The sequence below is a fragment of the Rhinolophus sinicus genome, linkage group LG11, assembly GCF_036562045.2.
Source record: "Rhinolophus sinicus isolate RSC01 linkage group LG11, ASM3656204v1, whole genome shotgun sequence".
Lineage (NCBI taxonomy): Eukaryota > Metazoa > Chordata > Mammalia > Chiroptera > Rhinolophidae > Rhinolophus > Rhinolophus sinicus.
This window is the reverse complement of record NC_133760.1, coordinates 66813029-66834027: the sequence shown is the minus strand read 5'-3', so window position 1 is coordinate 66834027 and position 20999 is coordinate 66813029. Positions and strand designations below refer to the sequence as shown.

At 49.8% G+C, this 20999-nt stretch overlaps 1 protein-coding gene across 2 annotated transcripts in view; it reads left to right on the top strand.

Moving 5' to 3' along the window:
- STRIP2 (striatin interacting protein 2) overlaps positions 1-20999 on the top strand; it is a 38882-nt gene that overhangs the window by 8212 nt on the left and 9671 nt on the right. Inside the window, exons 3-18 of one of the 2 annotated variants that reach the window (XM_019751395.2) lie at positions 67-141; positions 1076-1210; positions 2546-2666; positions 3456-3524; positions 3723-3829; positions 4704-4831; positions 5711-5914; positions 7143-7378; positions 7638-7703; positions 8402-8465; positions 9201-9272; positions 12067-12141; positions 12797-12894; positions 13332-13458; positions 15961-16061; positions 19227-19293. In XM_019751395.2, the coding sequence (XP_019606954.1) occupies positions 67-141; positions 1076-1210; positions 2546-2666; positions 3456-3524; positions 3723-3829; positions 4704-4831; positions 5711-5914; positions 7143-7378; positions 7638-7703; positions 8402-8465; positions 9201-9272; positions 12067-12141; positions 12797-12894; positions 13332-13458; positions 15961-16061; positions 19227-19293 (1745 nt within the window). The remainder of the gene's footprint in view (positions 1-66; positions 142-1075; positions 1211-2545; positions 2667-3455; positions 3525-3722; positions 3830-4703; positions 4832-5710; positions 5915-7142; positions 7379-7637; positions 7704-8401; positions 8466-9200; positions 9273-12066; positions 12142-12796; positions 12895-13331; positions 13459-15960; positions 16062-19226; positions 19294-20999) is intronic. The other variant, XM_074315612.1, reaches the window with a different exon arrangement.

Below are 20999 nucleotides of genomic sequence, written 5' to 3'. Positions count from 1 at the left end.
TCCAGACCCTTCTAGAAGTAGGGTCTGACAAATGTTTGTGACTCTGTCCTATCTTTCCTGCCACAGAATTGTACAGCTACACTGAAAACCTGGAATTCACCACTAACAGGAGGTGCTTTGAAGAAGATTTCAAGACTCAAGGTGATCCCAGATCCTTATTCATGGAGACCTGCTTTTTCCCTCCAGGCTATCCCCAGCCTGATCTAGAAAGAGCCTAAAACAAAGTATGATCCTTTTGCAGCCTCTCCATAGCCATACAATTTCTCTATCCTTCTCGCACACGGGACACAGAGTTTCCTATATGTCAAGTGGAGAGGCTAAAGCGTGGAAGCGAGAGAAGCCTGAGCTGGGTCCCTTTCTCTGATAGAGGGAGGGGAGGTGGGGCTGGGCTGGGCTGGTGCCACCTGGTAGAACCCTGTGCCCAGCCTGCTACTCCTGGACTCTCAATAGCATTTAATAATAATTTCATGTGCCCACACTGTGCTCCTCTCGGACCTCCATTCCCTTACTCGGTCAGTGACAATTCAATTTTCAACTTAACAAATGTGTGGTGAGTCCCTGTTTTGTGCCAGAGATGCAAGAGGCAGGGGTGAAGGTGAATTTGCAGTATCTTCAAAGAGATTATAGTCTGGTAACAAAGGGGAGCTGTGTATGTCCCCACACTAGCTAAAGCCAAGAAGAAAATGGTAAGTGTCACAAGAGGAGTGAAAAGAGCTGGCTGAAGCATTAGTGGGAAAGGCAATTTGCAACTGATCTGTAATGGTGACTAGGAATTGCCTGTTGTCAGAAGACAGAGGGAATTCCTCGAATAGAGGCAGAGAGATCGGACAGTATGAGCTGTGTGTGGAGGCTGGGGGGGGGCGGGGTGCAGATGAGACTGCAGAGTGGGTTCAGGCCAGAACATTCTGGGTCCTTACCTTTTCTCATCCCTTATTTTTTCTCAGCTAAATAAGGAAAGCTTTTGAAGAGAAGGATTTGTAGGTGGCTGAGGTTGGAGGTGGCTATGCTGTCAGGAGCTTTTCCAGGAAGGGGAGGCAGCCGCTGCCACTGGCTCTGTGTGGCCTTCTGTTCCCAGTGCAGGGCAAGGAGTGGCTGGAGTTGGAGGAAGACGCCCAGAAGGCCTACGTGATGGGACTCCTGGACCGGCTGGAGGTGGTCAGCAGGGAGAGGCGACTGAAGGGGGCCCGGGCTGTTCTCTACCTGGCCCAAGGTGAGCAGCCACCCTTGCCCACTTCAGAGGCGTGGAGACGAGAGAGAGGAATGGTGTTATCAGGATGAGGATAAGACGAGTCATGCTAGGAAAGCAAGGTCCCTGCCTTTCAAGGGCAGATCTTGTCATGTGCTGGGAGTAACCTGGTTCTTATGAAGCAGATGAGGAGGTGGTGGGTTCTGTTCTGGATCCCTTGCAATCGGCCTGTATCTCACCGGGCTTCCCAGGATTTCCATGGGTCCTTTTTCCTTCATTTGCAATGTAATTGTATTTGGAGACTGGCAAGAGTCAGCGTGGCCAGAGCTGACGATGTGCCACCAGCAGAGCATGGAGGCCTCTTTAACAGCTGTTCCCTGGCCCCAACTCCGAGGGGAGGCAAGGGCACACCACAAATGCACATGTAGACCCTCTGCCTTGTTTCTCATTGGCATTTAGAAGGTTCAAGCCAACAGAGTAGCAGGGTGGATGCTGTATTTGGAGATGATCAGAACTCAACAAGATTAATTGAGGAAAGCTTCCCAGAAGAGACCTATTACCCAGGTGTTGGAAAGAGAAATGAGATAGCCTAGCTGGAGTAGTAAAAATAAGCCCTGAGATCATAAATATGAATAAGAGGACCGTTGGCAGAACGGATGAGTTGGGAGCTAACGTGTAAGAATCAAATGGAGAGGAAAGAGTGGAAACTGGGTGAAGGGAAGACGGTAGCAAACAAGGGAAGACGGTATAGCCCACCCACGTCTCCTGGGTCTGGTGCTATGGCCGGCTTCCAGCTGCCAGTATCTTCCTCTTTGGGCCTGAGGGCTTTCTCTGCAGCCCACGTAGGGCAGCCAGGAGCGCTAGGGAATAACATGCTCCCCTGGTCCAGCAGCCCTGGTCAGTGACTGACCAGAGTCAGCGGATGAATAACCCGCCTGCCTCACCCCTCTTAGGTAGGATCATTCTGAGTTGTCTGTTTTATACTGTTTCTCAGAGCCTCCCCCCTCCTGGGATTGAGCTCGTGGCTGCCTTCTCTTCCCCATCTCACGCCCCCACTTCTCTACAGATGGTTCCTGGCATCCACTCCCAAATAAACTACTTGCATTTGAATTCTCACCTGGAGCTGCTTCTCAGGGCACTCAAACTTAGGCCATTGATGAGCACATTGAACCCAAGCCGGGAGTCTGCCTCTCCTCATCCCTGCCTCATTCCGGGAAGTTCTCGGGGGCCTGGCCCTACCTTTGTCAGCCTAATTGTTGGGCAGGGTGTTGGAAGATAGTCCTAAGATCATGGGGCAGAGTGGAAAGAACTGGGGTACCCCCTCCCCCTCAACCCCTATGGCACTATCTGGTCCTCTAGGCACTTTTGGGGAATGTGATTCAGAGGTCGACGTGCTACACTGGTCCAGGTACAACTGCTTCCTGCTCTATCAGATGGGGACCTTCTCGACCTTCCTGGAGCTGCTCCACATGGAAATCGAGTGAGAAGCCTGGGGGAGGGCTGGCCTCCCCTCAAAGGGTGTCATGTCCTGCGCTGGTTCCCTTACTATAGAGACCTCTGTGGGGAGCTGGGTCTGTTCTCACCCCAGTCCAAAGCTTACACTGACAGGTCCCCTCCCTTTAGCCTGGCTCTCTGATATTCTGTCCTCCTCCCTGAGGCTGGTCTCATCAGCTGCTTCTGCCCCACTTACAGCTTCAATCCTTCAATCCTGGGCTTCAGGGGCCTGCCTACCTTGGGTGAGTTGCCTTTTTATCCAGACATCTTCTCAGCTTAGCCTCACTCTGGAATCCATGAACAAAACTGTTCTAGTTGAGAACATGACCCAAGAGGGACAGGGCCAATTCCTGTAGCTGTGCCCAGTTCTTTCCCTCATGGGTTATGGCCCTGGAGGTGGCCTTATCTGCTGCTACCACTGTAGTGACACCTCATTTTGTCTCACGTCCATCACTCAGGAGTTTTAGATGAGGTGAACTCTGTTGATTATTCATCAGGTATTGCTTAGCATCTACTCTGTGTCCAGCACAGCACTAGGCACAGTGGGGATTATAACAGGAGTGAACATCACAGACCCTGCCCTTGCCCATCTTCTCCACAGATAAGGGTTTGTTGAGCTGGCCAAGGAATGCTCTGGGCTCCTTTACCTTACACCAATTTCTTTGGAGCTACATAGTCAGGGAATGGCAGGTGCTCAAGTTTGCGTGTGTGATCAGTGTGAGCAGTGAGTAAAGAGGCTTCTGGGTTCTCGCTTTCTCCCCCCTTCCTGTGGCAGCAACAGCCAGGCCTGCAGCAGTGCTCTTCGGAAACCAGCCATTTCCATCGCGGACAGCACAGAGCTCCGGTGAGTGGGGCCACCATGGGATTGGAATGGAGAGGGGGATTAGCAATGGGTTACCCTTCGCCCAAATCCCGGGTGCACCCAAACCAGTAGAAGCTGCTAGTTCCAGTGGGTTGGGCTCCCACAGAGACCATCCCTGAGGTCTCTGACTGTAGGCTGGGAGCTGCCCGGGCACCTCTTGTGACCCTTCTATAACCCCAGGGTACTGCTGAGTGTCATGTACCTGATGGTGGAAAATATTCGCCTGGAGCGAGAGACAGACTCCTGCGGGTGGAGGAGAGCCCGGGAGACCTTCCGCACTGAACTGAGTAAGAAGTGGCGCTTGAGGAAGGGTGGGGATGGCTGCTGATGGTGGAGGGGAAGCATAGCGTCTGCCTGAGACACGCAGCCTTTCTGTTTCCTCCTCCTCCTCCTCCTCCTCCTCCTCCTCCTCTTTCTTCTCCTTCTTCTTCTTTTTTAGAATTAACATCCTTTCTTTTAGGGCAGAGACACTGCATGGCAGGCATGAGGGCCTGGCTTGATTTGCTATGTATCTGTGAAGTAGGACCAGTCCTATGTCTTCTTTATGCCTTAATTTCCTTGGTTATAAATGGGGGCAGGCATCCCTCTCCCATTCCACACAAATCCCACATGAAAACAATGAGTTGAGTTCACCATAAAAACTGAACTCTGGGGAGGGGGGTTCACACAGTGTGAGGGATATAAATGATAAACGTCTAAGTTTTGCTTTGTCTTGTGCACCTGAAACTAATAAAAAACAAACAAACAAACAAAAAAAAAAAAAACAAAATAAAACTGAACTCTGTTCAAATGTACTTGGTATTGTCATCAGATAGGGACTATGGGATGTAAAAACTATATTCATTGATGTGGGAAAGTGGGCTGTGATCCACGAAATACCCTTGGGTCCTTCGGCCAGAAGGCCACGTCTTTATAACTGTTACTCCCAGTTTGGCGTCCATCCCAGCCTGCGGGAGCTGAGCCATTTTGCCTCAGTGGCCTCCCTTTCTGCCCCTGAGGGGCTTCCCTTTGGGGGTCTCTAGCCGCCTTCTCAGGACCAAGCACTCAGATGCTTTAGGGGTGGTGAGTGCCTTCCTCGGTGTGTCCAGAATCAGGGTTACAGGGGCAGGGTTTCCATTACCTCCTCCTCACCTTCTCACTTACCTCTCTCCACACCCCCAGGCTTCTCCATGCATAATGAGGAACCTTTTGCCCTTCTGCTTTTCTCCATGGTTACCAAGTTCTGCAGCGGCCTGGCTCCCCACTTCCCCATAAAGAAGGTCCTGCTTCTGCTCTGGAAGGTGGTCATGGTGAGTGACTCAGTGTCCCCCTCCCATCTCATCAGCTCGGCAGCCCTCGGCCACCTCAGTTTCTCCTAGTCTGATTCCGAGGCAGGAGCTCGGCAGAACAGGGCAGCTCTTAGCCAATGGAGGTTAACAGTGCTGTCCTAGAGAATCCAATGTGCTGTGTCAGAGCAGGTTAGCTGTTTCTGATGAGCGACTCCACTGAGTTGGGATATCATTGCACCTTCCCCTGATACAGCTGATGTTTTGTGGGAAGAGCACAGCCTAACAACTGGAGATCTGGCCTCTGCTCCTACTGAGGAACCTTGGGCACCTCTGTGCCTCAGTTTCTCTAACTGTAAAATGTGGAGATTAGTGCCTGCCCTTCATGTAGATAAATAGAGGATTTGCTTTAAAATAAATGAAGTCATTCTAAGTATATGGTTGTAGTTTTGTTGCTAACTACTCACCCTGCTCCCCCATCTCTGACTCCCGCCCCACAGGACTTGCTGAACCGTCCAGGGCAGGCCTCAAGGGGAAACTGCCTCTTGACTGCAGAGCAAATTGAGTGGCTCTGGGGGTTATAGCCTCTGGATGTGTTCCTTAAAGGGGGAGATACATTTTCCTGTTTGTTCAGTGGAGGCCCCTAGGAGGTCCTTTCCTCATTTCTGGTGCGATTTCCAGCCCTGGGTCAGTAAATAATGCTTTATCCTGACTTCTGAGCTCCTCACACTGGGATGGTCACCACTTGTGCTCCTTCCTATTTTATTTCTTCCTAATTAAGGAGGGTATCCGAGGGGTCTGGAGGTTTGGCTCTTCCTCTCCGTCCATGCCTCCCTGACCTGGCTTTCTCTGACTTCCTTCCCTTCCGCTCTCTTCTCTGCCCCTTTCCTGTTTATCCCTCAGTTTACCCTCGGTGGATTTGAGCATCTGCAAGCTCTCAAAATACAGAAGCGAGCAGACCTGGGCCTGCCGCCACTGGCTGAGGACAGCATTCAGGTGGTGAAGAGCATGCGTGCTGCCTCCCCGCCCTCTTACACGCTTGACCTGGGGGAGTCTCAGCTGGGACCACCACCCTCCAAGCTGCGAGGCCGCCGTGGTTCTCGAAGGGTAAGGACTAAAGCCGACAGTGGCGTGACACTCGCTGGCCAAAATTCAGGATTCTAAGCTACTGTGGATGTGGTGGGAAGGACAGTAAATGACCCAGCTCATCCCACCCATTGGTCATGTGACCAATCGGAAGCCTTGGACTCAATATTTTGGCCTCCATACCCCAGCATGGACAGACGCCTGAGCTGTCATGATGTCACCTTGTGATATCACGTTACAGATCCATGTCTTGCTACAGGGTCATTGGCCTGGATCTCAGTGCCTGGGGCTCCTTAGCATCCCAAGCAAGAGCTGGGTTAGGCTCTAATCCTGGGGATTGGGGCCCAGGGCATCTGAACAGAGCTCCCAGGAAATCCATGTGTCTGGGGTGAGGCACTTCCCCGTTTTCTCAGCAGCAAAGTTTACTCTGAGCCAACCATGTTCTTGTCAGGCCCTGGAACCAGAGGCTTACATGTGCGAGATGACAGGTTAGGGTTCTAGGTACAGTTTGCATCTCTGGAAAGGTCAAAATGGCAAGTTGCACTGAGACCTGACCGTGCTCCCATGAACTCATCTGCCTGATTTGCCAACTACAAATTTTAGGACCAGACAGTCACGCTCCATTATCTAGCCTACATTATCTGCAGTGTAGTTTTTTTAACCTTTAATTTTTGTTTTATAAAGTAATGCTTACTCATTGTAGAATATTTGGAACAAATATAAAATGAGAAGAAGAGAAAAAATAATCACCCACAATCTTAACAACCAGAGGCAGTGACTGTTAACTTTTTGGCCTATTTCTGTCCAATCTTTTTCTTTCTGTGACAACATTTAAAATTCCAAACTCGCTTCCCTCTGCCTAGCAGCAGCTTCTGTCCTCCTCTTCCTCAGCCAGCCAGCTGGTGTATGCTCACAGAAGGCAAACTAATTGAATGTTCACCTAAGCAGAGCATAATTAGGAAGGAAAGTGCTGGCAGAAAAAAGGCATCAGTGCTTTCTGAACGCTAAGTAACTCTGACTTCGGGATTATCTATGCTCTGTTCCTGGCCGTTGGCATGGGTGTCTGAGAGCTGCCTGTCCTGGGATTGGGCCTGGTGGGAACAGTAGGGTTGAGGTGGAAAAGGGATAGTCTCACAAGAGCTGGGTTCTTACTACGTGTCTCTTGACGTCTGGCAGCCTGTGGGAAGGGGATGGGCTCTGCCAAGGATGCCCAGAGTGAGATCTCTGCACACCTCCCTTCTCCCCGCAGCAACTCCTCACTAAGCAGGACAGCCTGGACATCTACAATGAGAGAGATCTCTTTAAGACCGAGGAACCAACCACAGAGGAGGAAGAGGAGTCTGCTGGGGATGGAGAACGAACCTTGGATGGAGAGTTAGACCTGCTAGAACAGGACCCTCTGGTGCCACCTCCGCCCTCGCAGGCACCCCTCTCTGCTGAGCGGGTGGCTTTCCCCAAGGGCCTACCCTGGGCCCCAAAAGTCAGGTAGGTTTGATAGCACCAGGTACCCTGAGCTTTGGGTTTTTAATCACTGAAGACCCAGGGTGGAGTGGTCTGTGTATTCAAGGCTCAATAAGCTGGGCTGGGGGTCAGAACGCCTCGGTTTGAAGCTCCCTCTGTTAGCTACTCTCTTTCCCTCCCGCTCCAAGCCTCCAATTGGAGGGGTAGGAACCCAGAAAGGTTCTCTCTCTCAAGGTTTTTTTTCTTCCCTTCTCTGGGGTTCACCTCTCCCCCGTCCTCTCAGGCAGAAGGACATTGAGCACTTCTTGGAGCTAAGCAGGAACAAGTTCATCGGATTCACTCTGGGACAGTAAGTGACTGATGGTCCGAATGGCTATAGGCGGCCAGAGGCACGGGTGGCTCGGAATGAGAGATTTCGCCCGTAGTCACAATGCAACCTAGAGCCACTAGGCCATGAGCAACTCCCAGGGACTACCTTGGGTTCTTTCCATGGAATTTCTTCCTTCCAGTTTCCTAGAAGAACTTACTTTGCTTTTAGCCGGTTTGGTGCCTTGAGCAACAAGTGATTTCCCTCTTGGGCTTCAATTTCCTCATAAGCGTGCGGGATTAGATGGTCCCCAGGGGCCCTTCCTACTCTAATTGGCCACAAGTCTGTGATGAAGAGACATGGTCAGAACAGAGCCAGTCTTCCCCTGTCTCTGCACCCTCATGAATCCTTCCCACAGTCCTCTGCAAAACCTGAGAAGGCATTGTTATTGGTGTTGCACTGTCAAAAGTGTCACTGGGCTACATGCCCTTTTAAGGAGGAACTCACCACTTCCAGACAAAGTGAGTCCCCAAGAGACTACGCAAAATCCTCATTTTTCAAGAACACTTCTGTGTACCATTCTTTTTGCAACCTAAAGCAGTGATGGGGGACCCAGCAGCTGGCAAAGAAGGATCCCGAGTACCAGATGATGAAAGTGGCAGGGTCCACCTGACTCCAGGGGTTTGGGACGTTCTCCATACATTTGAAGCATATGATCTGGTGTGTCTTGCATTTCACAGGGACACAGATACCTTGGTTGGATTACCCAGGCCCATCCACGAAAGTGTGAAGACCCTAAAGCAGGTGACTGGTGGGGGCTCTTCAGGGGTAGGGAGCCATCCAGGCAAGCTGGACTACCAGGTCCTGGCACTGGGTTAGGCTCTTCCACCAGGCACATGCTGAACCCATTATTCTGCATTTCCTTGAAGGCGTTTTGGCCAAAGAGGAAAAAGTCTGGTCTCGCTACTTACCAACGTTCAGAGAGATAAAAAAGTTCTCCTTTCTTCCTGTCATCCCTTCTCTCTCTCTTCCCACTTCGCGCTTCCTTTCCTCTCACGTCTCTCTCCCTATAGGACCACTAACTTCCAAAGGCCCAGGACTGAGTAGCAGGCTGCTCTACGTGTCACGTGTGTTTGAGCCCCAAGACTAAGAGTAGGCGTCTCCTGCACAGACCTTGACTTTTCTCCCCCCTGAGCGTCACTCCACACCCACATGCACATGCAGCAGAACCCTCAGGGCAGTGGGCCAGGGGCAAGGACCTGTTCTTGGCTTCCCTTTGCACTTTGGTTGAGGGTAAATGCTTAGGTATTTGAGGCTCTTCAACAAATGGGAAGCATGATATTAACAGAAACACTGTGTATGAAGTGCTTTACTCAGTGTTAATGATGCAAAGGTGACTAAGAGTCCTACCTCAAAGAGTTCATGACCTGTTTGGACCCGTGCACAGAATGTTGCCTTGTGGTTGAGGATGTTAAACAAGAGGCCGGTGCACATGTGATCGAGGCCCTCGGCCCCTTGTTGGTGTCTTATCTTCCCCAGCACAAGTACATCTCCATCGCAGACGTTCAGATCAAGAATGAGGAAGCGCTGGAGAAGTGCCCCATGTCTCTGGTGAGTCAAGGGTCCTGCACGGGAAGGAAATCTATCTGCAGTCCTGTCACAGAGCATGCGTGCCTGCTCTTGGGCTCTTACTGTGTGCCAGGCAAGACAAGGCCCCTTCTTTCATGGTACGTGAAAGTTGGAGAAAAAAGATAAACCAAGAGTTAAGGAAACAAGAAGACTATCAGAGAATGGGGGATATAATGAAGAAAGTTTAAATAGAACGACATGATAAAGGCATGTAGCAGACTACTTTAGATTGGGCAGTCAGGGTAGGTAGACCTCTGAGAAGGGGAAAGTTACGCCAAGATATGAGGTACAAGAAGGAGCGGCCATAGAAACATCAGGGGAAAGAGCCTTCCGAGCAGAGGGAACAGCCTTAACAGGATGAGAGCAAGCTCAGAATGTTAGGGTTAGGGAACGAAAGCTGTTCACGTGGCGCGGCCCACTGGAGCGCAGGGCTGACGGGTGGGCTTGTGGGAGACGGAGTCAGAGAGGTGGTCTGGGCCAACATTACTATGCAGGCCCTGGAAGCAAAGACAGCGAGCTTGACATCGATTTACAGTGCAAAGGGAAACCTTTGGAGATTTTCATCAGGGGAGGGACATGATCTGATTTATCTTTTTAAAAACCACTGGCTGCAGTGTAGCGACTGGACCAGAAAAGAGTGGAAGCAGGGGTATCAGTTAGGAAGCGCAAACAAATCAAGGTGGAAGATGATGGTGACCTGGACGTGGGTAGTAATTGTGGAGCCAGGGAAAAGTAGACGAGTTTGGGGGATATTTTGGAGGTGTAGCTGACAAGAGTTGCAGTTCAGTTGTATATGATAGAGAGGGGAAAAGAGGACTCAAGAACAAGTACCATTTGCCACGATGGGAGTTCTGTTGTATCAAGACTTCTATTTTGGTCATCCTAAGTTTTAAATATCCATTAGGCATCCATACTAGAGCAGCCAAGCAATAGATATATGGGTCTAGAGTTCTAGAGAGATGACTCGCCTAGAGAGATTAATCTGGGAGCTGTTGATTTATGGACAGTGTCAAAAGCCATAAAACTGGCTGAGATAACCCAGGGAAGGAGTAGAAATAGAGAAGAGGGTGGAAGCCAGGACAAAGCCCTGGGGCACACCAGTATGTTGAGGGTGCGATGAGTCAGGAAAGGAGCCGGCGAAGAAGAGTAAGAAAATCACTCAGGGAGGTGGGAGGAAATCCAGGACATTATACCATAAAAGCTAAGAAAAGAAAGTCTTTCAAGAAAGGCGTGATCAGCTGTGTCAAGTGCTGCTGACAAGGGGAGTGTGGTAAGAGCCAGGTGCCCACTGGATGTGGAAACATGAAGAAAACTGGTGACCTTGAAAAGAGCAACCTCAAGCGAAGTGGTAGGGCTGGAAGGCTTGTGGGTATGTGGAAAAAAATGCAAAGAAAGGACGCAGACAGTCAACATAGACAACAGAAGTTTTGTTGTGAAGAGAGTAGAAATAGGATGGTAGCTGAAGGAGGCTGTGGGCTCGAGGGAAAGTGCTTTATAGCTGGGAGCTGCTCGAGTATGTTTGTGTCCTGAGAGAGGTGATCCAGGAGGGAGGGGACAATTACATACTATTACATTTGACGCAGCACAAGCGAGTGAGAACCTGAGCCCAAGTGGAGGGTTGGCCTTTGGTAGGCGGACAGGTGATTCCTCCTTCATGTCAAGGAAGGTAGAGACTGGCGGATGTGGCATTGAGAAGAGGAGCGGGTGCCTGTCGGTTTGTTTTCTCCACGAAGTGTGAGGGAGGCTTAGCTACTGCTGGGAGGCTCTGGGTGAGGGATTGGTTTGAGGAGAGGAGAGAAGGTCTGAGATAAGCCTTCGTAGAACAGGAAGGCAAGCGGGCAGGATTGCCAGGCTTCACTGTATGCCCACGTAAGGCCTGTGCTCATGGAAGCAGCTGTTGAGTTGTGTGGGATGAAAGGGCCTGGTTACTTCTCCCTACCTCTGGGTCTCATGGCAGCGACCCCTGCCCAGTAACAGAGAGACCTGGGGTGAGCAAGGACATCACTGGCCAAAGATGACAGTGGCCTGAGTAGCCTCTGGAGCGCTGGAGGCCCAAGTCTCCCTACTCTGGTAAAAAGCTTAAGTGGGTCATCAAAAGGCCAAAAAGGGGAGTGCATGAGGGGTGGGTCAGAAGGGAGAAAGGCGCGTTATAGGGGCTAATGGAGAAGTCAAGAAAACGGTTTCCACCTCAAGCTTCCCAGCTATTACTCCTGCCTGCCTCTCCATGCCGTAGGTTACCCAGCTCTCTTATCGATTCTCTTAATTGAGTCACCTGTCTCTCCTTCAAAGCATTCCAGAGCTCCCAGACGGCCTCAGGTTGACACTGTGGGAAGTGCCTCTGTGTGGAGTGTCTGTTCCAGTGTCCCAGGCACACCTGTAGCCTGAGTTAAGCCCACGTGTCCAGCAAAGCAGTGGTCTGAGCCATCTCCGAGGCAGGTGTTCTGACACCTGACCCAGCACGTGACACAGAAAGACTAATTCTGGGTTGACTCCAGATGATGTGAAAACCAGAATTACAGATTGTTATGGCTGGAAGAGCCCTCAGCGGTCCTTCAGACTCGCCCGCTGTTCCTCTAAAAGAGGAAACTGGGACCCAGGGAGGGAAAGTAAATTACCCAAGGTCAGACCGTGAGTCATTGACACAAATAGGATAGGGAACATGCCGAGATCTGACACCAAGCTCAGTGCTCTTTTCATGCCACCCTTTACAACCAAGAAAATGTAGCTTTTGGTCAACTGGAAATGTCCTGGGCAAACTGTATGTTTCCTTCCATAGGGGGAAGAGGTGGTACCAGAGACGCCATGTGAAATCCTCTACCAGGGCATGCTGTATAGCCTCCCCCAGTACATGGTAAGGAGATGGCTGGGCTCGAGCTGCCCTTCTCTGCTGCGAGGAACAGACAGCTGAGAACCATTTCAGCTGAGCTGTCCATCATTGGAGCCTGTGCCCCTCAGGCGAGGCATTCTCTGACACGGAATCCTGAGCTCTCCTCGGGGCTCCTCCAAGGGGAAGAAGAGCTTGGCAGCACTCCCAAGTCCTTCTTTGGGAAGGTGGAGATTGAGGGGCCCTAGGCCCCCTGAGGTCTGCTGTGGTCTGTCATGTCCTGGCTAGCTTCAGGCTGAGAATGGTCGGGGTGAGAGGAAAGAAAGTTTAGATGGTCAGGGTTAGAAGAGAGAAAAGGGAGGGGGAGTGAGATCTTGCATGTACCACGCCCTTTATCTCTGGGCATTGCCCCTCTCACTCTGCTTCTTCCTTCCTCCTCTTTGGAAAGAGTAGTCTTGAAGCAGAGCAGCCTATGAGCTTCCTTTTGGCTCCTTAGCCCCACAGGCAGTCCTCTCAGGACTGGTCACCTGTTTGCCCTCTGGGGGCTGGAGAGATTTGGTCGTTGAGGAAAGAACTGAAAGGAAGGCTTTAAAACACTTCTCGTACGGCGGTTGGGGTGTTGAAGAATCGCCTCGTTGAATGGGCCGGACGGGGATACATGTACTCATTTTCTGCTTTCCAGATTGCTCTGCTTAAGATTCTGCTGGCCGCAGCCCCCACCTCCAAGGCTAAGACAGACTCTATCAATATCCTGGCAGATGTCCTTCCTGAGGAAATGCCGTGAGTGCTTCTGCTGGGGCAGCTGCTCAGTACTAGCCGTCTCGTCTATGGGGTCTCCCAGTCCCCACCCCACCTTGTCAACACGCACAGGGGTTGTCTCCACAGAGGTCTCCCCTCCGCCACCAGTAGCCCCTTTTCACTCCAGTGTTCTCTGCTGTGCCCTTTTGAGCTCAGAATCGAGGGCCTGGAGGGCAACTTCAGTGCCCGTGACTGGCAGCCCGGGTACGTGGGTGGGCTTTGCCAAGGGATGAGCTTGCCAAAGCGGAGAGAGAAACAAAGAGACTCCAGGTGGTTTTCTCTAAACAGGCTTGGAAGTGGGAACTCTGGAGGTTTCCGTAGGCCAGAAGTTCGGGTTCCCCAAGGCCTGGCTGTCTGTACGCTGGGTCATGGAGGCCTCTCCCCTGCCGCCCCTGCCCTGACTCCTGTCCCCATTGTAGCGTCACTGTTCTCCAGAGCATGAAGCTGGGCATCGACGTGAACAGGCACAAGGAGATCATCGTAAAGAGCATCTCTGCTCTGCTCCTGCTCCTCCTCAAACACTTCAAACTGAACCACATCTACCAGGTGAGCAGCGGGGACCACTTGTCCACAGGGCGCAGGTGTTCTCCGGGCCCGTCTCCCCAACGAGGGACCAAGAGCCCTCGTAGCCCTGCTGAGCCTCTTCCAGCCTTCTCTTTGTGTCACTCAGGGAATCCAGACACCTGTCGCACTGGCTTGGGGGGGGGGGGCTGGAGTACGATGTGGGGAACTGTCCTAGAAGAGTACAGATGGCTGTCCTTCGAGCATCAGCTGAGGGTTGTGGGTAGGAATTTAGTTTCTTGGGAATAGGCCCAGCCAGCCTTGAAGTGATGGAAGGCAGGGTTCAAGCTTTCCACAAAAAGGGGAAAAAGTATGTTGGGCATAGTTTTTGATATGGGAAGCACTTTTCTAACATTTGAGATACGATTCAGAATAAGGCACAGTTCTGGCCCTTAAGGGCTCGTAAGGCTACAGATCCATAAACAGCCAATGGTAGAGCTGTACGTACTGTAACACAGGTCAGCATTGACGGCTGTGGATACACCAAGTAAGCCTGAAGTGGAGGAGAAGTGACTTCTAATCTGAGTCCTAAAGAAAGAAATGTTTACTGGGATATGGGAGCTGTCAGGGAAAGAGGACAGGCAGCATTTCAAGCAGAAAAACTAATTTGTGAAAGTCCAGAGGGGAGAGAGCACAGTGCCTTAGGGAACTGATGAAATATTGCTGGAGTTCTGCCTGGGGTCGGAGAAGATGGGGAGGCCTGGTGACCCCTAAGGCTAAAGGGGACAATGGGGCAGACCATAATATACAGGAAAATATGCAATTATCCAGGAGCTACAATGTGCCTGGCACTCTGAAGCTTGTGTGGGTTCTCATTGAATTCACTCAACCCTATGCAGTAGGTCGTGTTTTACCCATTTTATAGATGAGGAAACCAGAGCTCAGGAAGGTTAACCTGCTTCCCCAGGAAGGTGTTGGTGCCGCGCTAAGGAGTTCGGACTTGGTCCTGTGGGCATCGCCAAGGTATAGGGGAAGATGGCAGTGAATGGATGGTCTCTGTGGTGAGAGCGAGGGAAGAGGAGGCTTCTCATCCCCACACAGAAGCTCTGCTCTATTTTCCTCCTGCAAAGTCAGAACCAAGTTTGCCGGAGGAAGAGCAGGTCCTCAGATGGCAGGGAGGTCCCTGCAGGGTCTGTGTCCCCTGAGTATACAACCAGGGCACGTCTCCACTTTAGTCCATGCGAGGACGTCTTTGGGTGTGTTGGGGTGTCCTGGGTGCTCACACTTCTGCTAGTGTTCGCTGAGCAGCAGCAGGGCTGGGAGGAGTTGGGGTGGGTGGGAGGTAAGTGTTCCTGGGAGAAGAGTAGAGAAGGGAGCATGTAGCTGTGTGTTTCCTGCCTCGCTTGGTGGGCAGTGTGTGGACCAACAGCCAGACAGGTGGGTGGCTTGCTGGGCCTCGCCAGTGTGTGTCAGTGTCAGTGAATCCTGACAAGGCTACAGACACATCTCAAACTGAAAACCATTTTCCGTGGCATGGATTGGCTTCTCCATCTGGGGCTTTGAAAAATACCCTGGGTCAGCTGCCAGGAAGAAAATATTTGATCAGAAGAAATGGCCAGCACAAGCTGACTCCCCACCTCTGACCACACGTTCAGGGACAGAGGGCAGCTTAGCTTGCTGCCATGGGGGCTACTTGGTAATCAGGAAGAAGTAGGGGATTTAAAGTGGCACCACTTTCTGGTTTGTCAACACAGTTTCTGCACTCTCCCAGTAGTCCAGGTTCTGGATCTGGAGGCAAATTGTGTCTGATACTCCTCAGTGTATCCTGGGCAAAATCCATGGTGACACAGCTCCATGACACTGCCTCCACTAGATCTTCCTGGACACAAACCCCATCCAGATTCAAGAGAGCAGAAGGGAGCGCCTATGTTGTGGCGTTTAGCTCATCAGAGAGGTCTTGGACTTATTCTCAGTGCAGTGCCTATTGATGGAAGGGCTCCTGTGGATTCATTCATTAACATACTGATAGAACAGGGGATAATACGATGAACCATACGTTCTCTCCCTGGAGCCCACATTCCCGTGGTTCATTTGGTTACTGTGCATCGTTTCCGTCCTGACGCAGTGATGCCAGCAGTTGCCAGGAGTAAGTTGCACCTGTCCCTGCTGTATCAATCACAGTGGAAACACTATGAGCCTGGCGTTTGGTGTGGAGAACAACTCAGGAGGCTTCCTTTCCTGTTGAGATTAGTTACAAATCTCACAGCAATTCTTTCTATTTATCTGGAGTGGGATTTTCCTTCTGGCTTGTTTATGTTTTGTGCTTTGGGTCAGGAGTTTGCTCCTCTGCAGATTGTCTCCCTCCGTATAAGATGGGCTGGCTGAAGATATTTCTCCCCACTTCCCAGACAGGAAGACTGATAACACAAGTGGACAGTGAATATTCTGAGGAGTGGATATTAGAATTATACTTGCCTCTCTTTTTCATACATACCTCCTATTCTCCCCCAAATAAGCAACCCTTTCTGCTTTGATCTTTTAATGCAGTTTGAATATGTATCGCAACATTTGGTATTTGCCAACTGTATTCCACTGATCCTGAAGTTCTTCAATCAAAATATTTTGTCCTACATCACTGCTAAAAACAGGTATGGGCTCTGGACAGGTTTATTTCAACGGGCTAGTTTGGGGTGGTTGAGACAATTCCTTCGTCTCTGAGACTCAGTTCTCCTGGTAGTCCCTTGTCTCTTGGAGCGGTCACTGTTAAATTTAATTTCCTTGAAGTGTTAGCTGTTGGGGTGTATAGGTTTGGCCTCTTCACAAAGATATTTGTATTTTAAAAGTTTTGAAAACTGAAAACTGTCATGACTCCAAGCAATGAAACTGCAACGATGAAATGTCAGCCCTGTGTCAGAAGATCCAAAAGCTGTTTCTTGTGAAACAGCCTGCTCGTCTGGCTAGCCCCGATCTTGTTATAAATCATAAGTTGGATCAGTTCCACTACTTTGTAAACTAAAGTGTAAAGAGAATTTGTAACTGAAAGGAAATATTAGACCCTTACTTAGATCACATTGTAGTTTTAAAAATTGCAGTATTTTCACATCCATTATTTAATCTCAGCGGTGCTAAGAGGTAGTACGACATGTTTTATTTCTCATTGTACCAATTAGGAAAGAAACTCAGGTTAATTGACTTGCTCGGGATGAGCACGCTGGTGAGACCCCTTCAGTCAGCAGTGAAGGCAGGATCAACACATCAATTGCTTTCTGATCACAATTGCTGTGAATACAAATTGCTTTCCACTCCTCCAGCCAAGTGGGGACTTGGCGGTGGGAAGGTGAGGGAGGGTTACAGAGTAGATCCTTGTTCCTTAATTTTCTGCATCCCTGAGAACGGGAAGCATTTCAATCAGTAGAGTGTACCAGAAGTGCTTTAACAGAGACACATTTCCTGAAGGAGAAGAAGGCTGATCTGGTACTTGGAGTGACAGGAGACGGGCTAGGAGGTGTGGCCTCACCAGCCTGTCTGTCCTGCCTGAAATTCCACCGTGGAGAGCAGCTTACTTATATGTAATTTAACACACACACAGCACCGGAAGTCATGGGACCTGGATTCCTAACCTGGATCTCCATTTGCTAGCTATGTAATCTCAAGTCACATACTTGGTTTTTCTGAGCCACAATACTTTCATCTTTAAAATGAGAATAATACCTCCTCAGACTATATCATAGAGCTTTTGTATGCATTAGTTAAGATAAACAAATGAGATTGCTTTAAATACTTTTCCCATTTGGAGGAAACATTGGAGAATGTGTTTTCTACTAAGCAGAGAGCCTTGTGTACCGGCCCCCTTAAAAAGGGTGCTAAAACATGCTAGTTGGGTTACCAGGGAAAATGAAAGTGTAGGTTGAGCAGGGTGAGGGCCACAGCTTCATGAAGGTACCGGTGTGTTTCAGTCCACCCTCTTAGTTATAAGTAACTGAAACACGCTGGACCTGGCTTATGCAGAGTGGAGAATTTATTAAAAAGAAATGGGAGGTATATCATCTGGAACCCAGGACAGGGTTGCAGCTCTGGGGCCTCAGGGGTTGGTCTGTAGTGTGGGGAGACCAGGACGCCCTCTACCTCTGTCTGCGGATACCAAGCCATAGTTCTGCTCCATTTCCTCTCTCACTGACAAATTGCATTGTCTGCTTCCCAGGCCACTTGGTGAAATAGGCTCACATGAGCTCCCCATGTCCCACCCGATGACACTTCAGAGATTACAGTGGCTCAGTCCTTGTTTCACATTTCCAGGGTTAGAGGTCCATCCCTGAATTGATCAACTGTGGCTGGGGGAGTGGGGTTCGGAAGCGAAATGCTCCCTACTGAACACATGGGCCTGGAAAGAGAGGGGCAAACAATCCAATAGGTGTCCATCGCATTCAATTGGGAGTCGGAAGTGTGATCGCCCCCAACGGCGCATCCCTTGCTAAGGTCGGCCTGGCTGGGAGGTCCTCCCGTGCACCGCCTACCGACTGATCCCTGAGAACTTGGGGCTCATCCGTGCTCAGCCTCCTCAGGGTTCTTGCCATCTAGATAGTCTAGAAACTTGTAAGCTTCTTGTATGGCCCCTGAGGCTAGAATTCAGTTCACTGAGATTGGAACGCATCCATCTGTGATTTCCCGCCCCCATTTCCTGGTCACCAGGGGCTTTGTCAGTGGGAGGTGGGCAGATAGGTTGATAAGCCAGCCAAGAACGTTTATCCTGATGGAGCAGCACAGAACTGGCAGCGCTGGGAGAGGCCAGGGGACGGGAGTAAGATGATGAGCCACAGTGTGGGTAGGTCCACCGCCCGCTCCTCGCCTCCCCCTGTTCCCTAGGTTATCTCTGTGGGTTTCTTGGACAAAGGCAATGCATTTCTAGTCAAATAAATTGTTGCCTTTTGCCTGGATAGAAGTTGTGACTTTCAAAATGCAGAAACAGGCCCAAGGGAACCCATATTCTTTATTGCGGCTGCTGTGCCAACCTCTTTATTTCCAACTGCACTAGTTCAGGTAGGTTGGTGTTTAAACCTCACGGAATATCAGGACTAGGAGCAGGAGAGATGAGCGAGTCTGAATTCTGTGTTGTACCACTGCAGAAGGGAGACAAGGAAAGACAGAACTGTCACCTGGCGTGTTCCTGTCATCATGCCTCATTTCCCTGCTGCCCGGGCTCGTCGCGGAGCCTCCAGCTCCCTGGCCGTGCCCCACTGTTGGTTTTGGGGACAGATGCTGTTGCCATTCTTGAGCTACTAGATTGGCCCTGCTGCAGGAAGCTGCCTCTGTCTCAAGCTTCCTTTAGGAGCAGCTTCATTCCCCAGAGCTCCTGGCCTTCAGAAACATCTGGTGAGAGACACAGGAGAGGTCTTTGTTTCATCCTCACCTCCACAGGTTACGTGGGATAAATGTGGGCAACGTCTCCGGAAGCACAGTGATATTCACACATACACCCAGCACACACTTACATACAGAGACACAAATGCACACAAGCTTGCCTATTCCTTTAAAGAATGGAGGAGAAAGCTGGCTATACAGAGGTTCTCCTTTGCATCTGCCACATGGTGGGCCAGACTGAAAGAACTCAGTTGGTTCCTTTCATGACTCTGAGGAGAGGAGATTAGAGCTGGAGTTGCCTCGCACCAGAACCCTTAGTTTCCACTAAGGTCACTAAGCAATTTGGGAAATAAATGGGGCCTGCTGGAGAGAGAAATCACTCCTGCCCTTTCAGGTACAACTGTTTCCTGCCATTGTGATTTTCCTAAAGCCTGCCCTATCTCTGCATCTTGCAGCATCTCGGTCCTGGATTACCCTTGCTGTACCATCCAGGATTTGCCAGAACTCACCACGGAGAGTCTGGTAAGCAGATGGGGATGGGGTGACCTTTGAAATTGCCAGGTGGCAGAGGCTGGCATTTGCTGTTCCATTTCTTCTCCAGCCCCAGAATGCCCTGGTTTGGGAGTTTCCGTTCAATAAAGGCCTACTGGCAAAAGCCCAGAGGCGGTAGGGGTTTAGAGCTGCTGATCCAGTTGAGAACAATTTGGAAAAGCTGAGCATAGCATTCTGTAGAGAAGAGAAAAGGGTCAGTGAAAAACACTAAGGAGGAGAGGAAATTTAGGAAGATAAGGGGACTGAAATTGAATGTGAACTTCTGTGCACAATGTCAGAAGCATCTCTTCCGGTCTGCCCCAAACAGTTATCTGTCTTCTTTCTGCTGTGCTACACGCAGGCTACTCGCTTTTCTTATGGGTTATAACACCCAGGAGTGGTACTTCAGAAAATACCTCGCCTGGGTCTCTCTGATGCAAAAGTCAATCTAGCCACAGAAGGATGACTCAGAAAATTCCTCATCCTGGGAACAGCTCGAGGCAAATCAGAAAACGCCCTTAGAGTTATTCTGAATTCCATGAAACTGACTGATGAACAGCATATTGAAGACCAAGTGTCTACCTCATCACGTATTGTCACAGCTCCTTAGTTACACCTCAGTCCATCCCCTCACTCTGCTGCATCGTAATCTGTACCTGTTTCTCCATTTGACTGAAAACTCTTTAAAGGAAGAGATATTGTCATCATTTTTATATCTCCAGAATCTAGCACCATATTTGGTACATGGAAGGTGCTCAATAAATGCTGAATGATAAAAAAAAAATGCTGAATGATGAGATGACGGCACCCGTGTGTGCTACAACCCTCTGTCCCCCAACTTTAATACCTGCAGATTGTTGCATTAGAAACATATATTATGCAAAAATGCTTTCTGTGATACAGGTTGTATAGAACTTTCAGATTCTTTGCTAAATGGAACCTGAGAGCCATTTGGTCCAAACCCCTATTTCAAAGATGAGAAGCCTGAGGGCCCATTGGATAAAGTGACTTGGCTGTTCCACTCTGCATAGATGACAGGCCCTGAATTAGAGAAAGGCTCATGTCCGGAGATACCAAGTCTAGCACCCATTTTAGCACCAGGGCCAAGATTCCCTGTCTTATTTAAATGTGGTCTCAGCAGCCAAGGAAGCTGGGAACTTCTTACCCTTACAGAGAGAGGTGATAAGTTGTCCAACTTTGTTTCTGTACATGATGTTATCCAATCTTTAAAACAACTGGATGAGGTTGGTATTACTGTCTTACTGTTAAATAACTGCCCAAATCGTACTGTTGAAAGCAGCAGAGGCAGGCTAGAGACCTACATCCTGCCATTCAGAGCTGGAATAAAAAATGCACTTTATCACAGAAACAGTGGTACACAGATAGCATTAACATTTGACTATTAGTAGGGTATTTCAAAACATAAAGTCAGCTTTTATGACCTGAATCTATTTCTGGATACAATGTGTTCTCTTTTCTCAATCCCGTATTTAGGAATTGATGGGAACCATACTTTCATATCTCTTCCAATTGACCTTTTGGGATATGAGCATAAAATTATCAAAATAATTGTTATGCCTCTGAGAAGACTTTATTATTAGGCAAGAGTGGGTGAAAGCATGTATCTATTCTTAATCAAAAACAAATTCAGGCTGGGTATGCCTCTCCTTTCTGTGAAGCAGCAGTGACACCTGGTG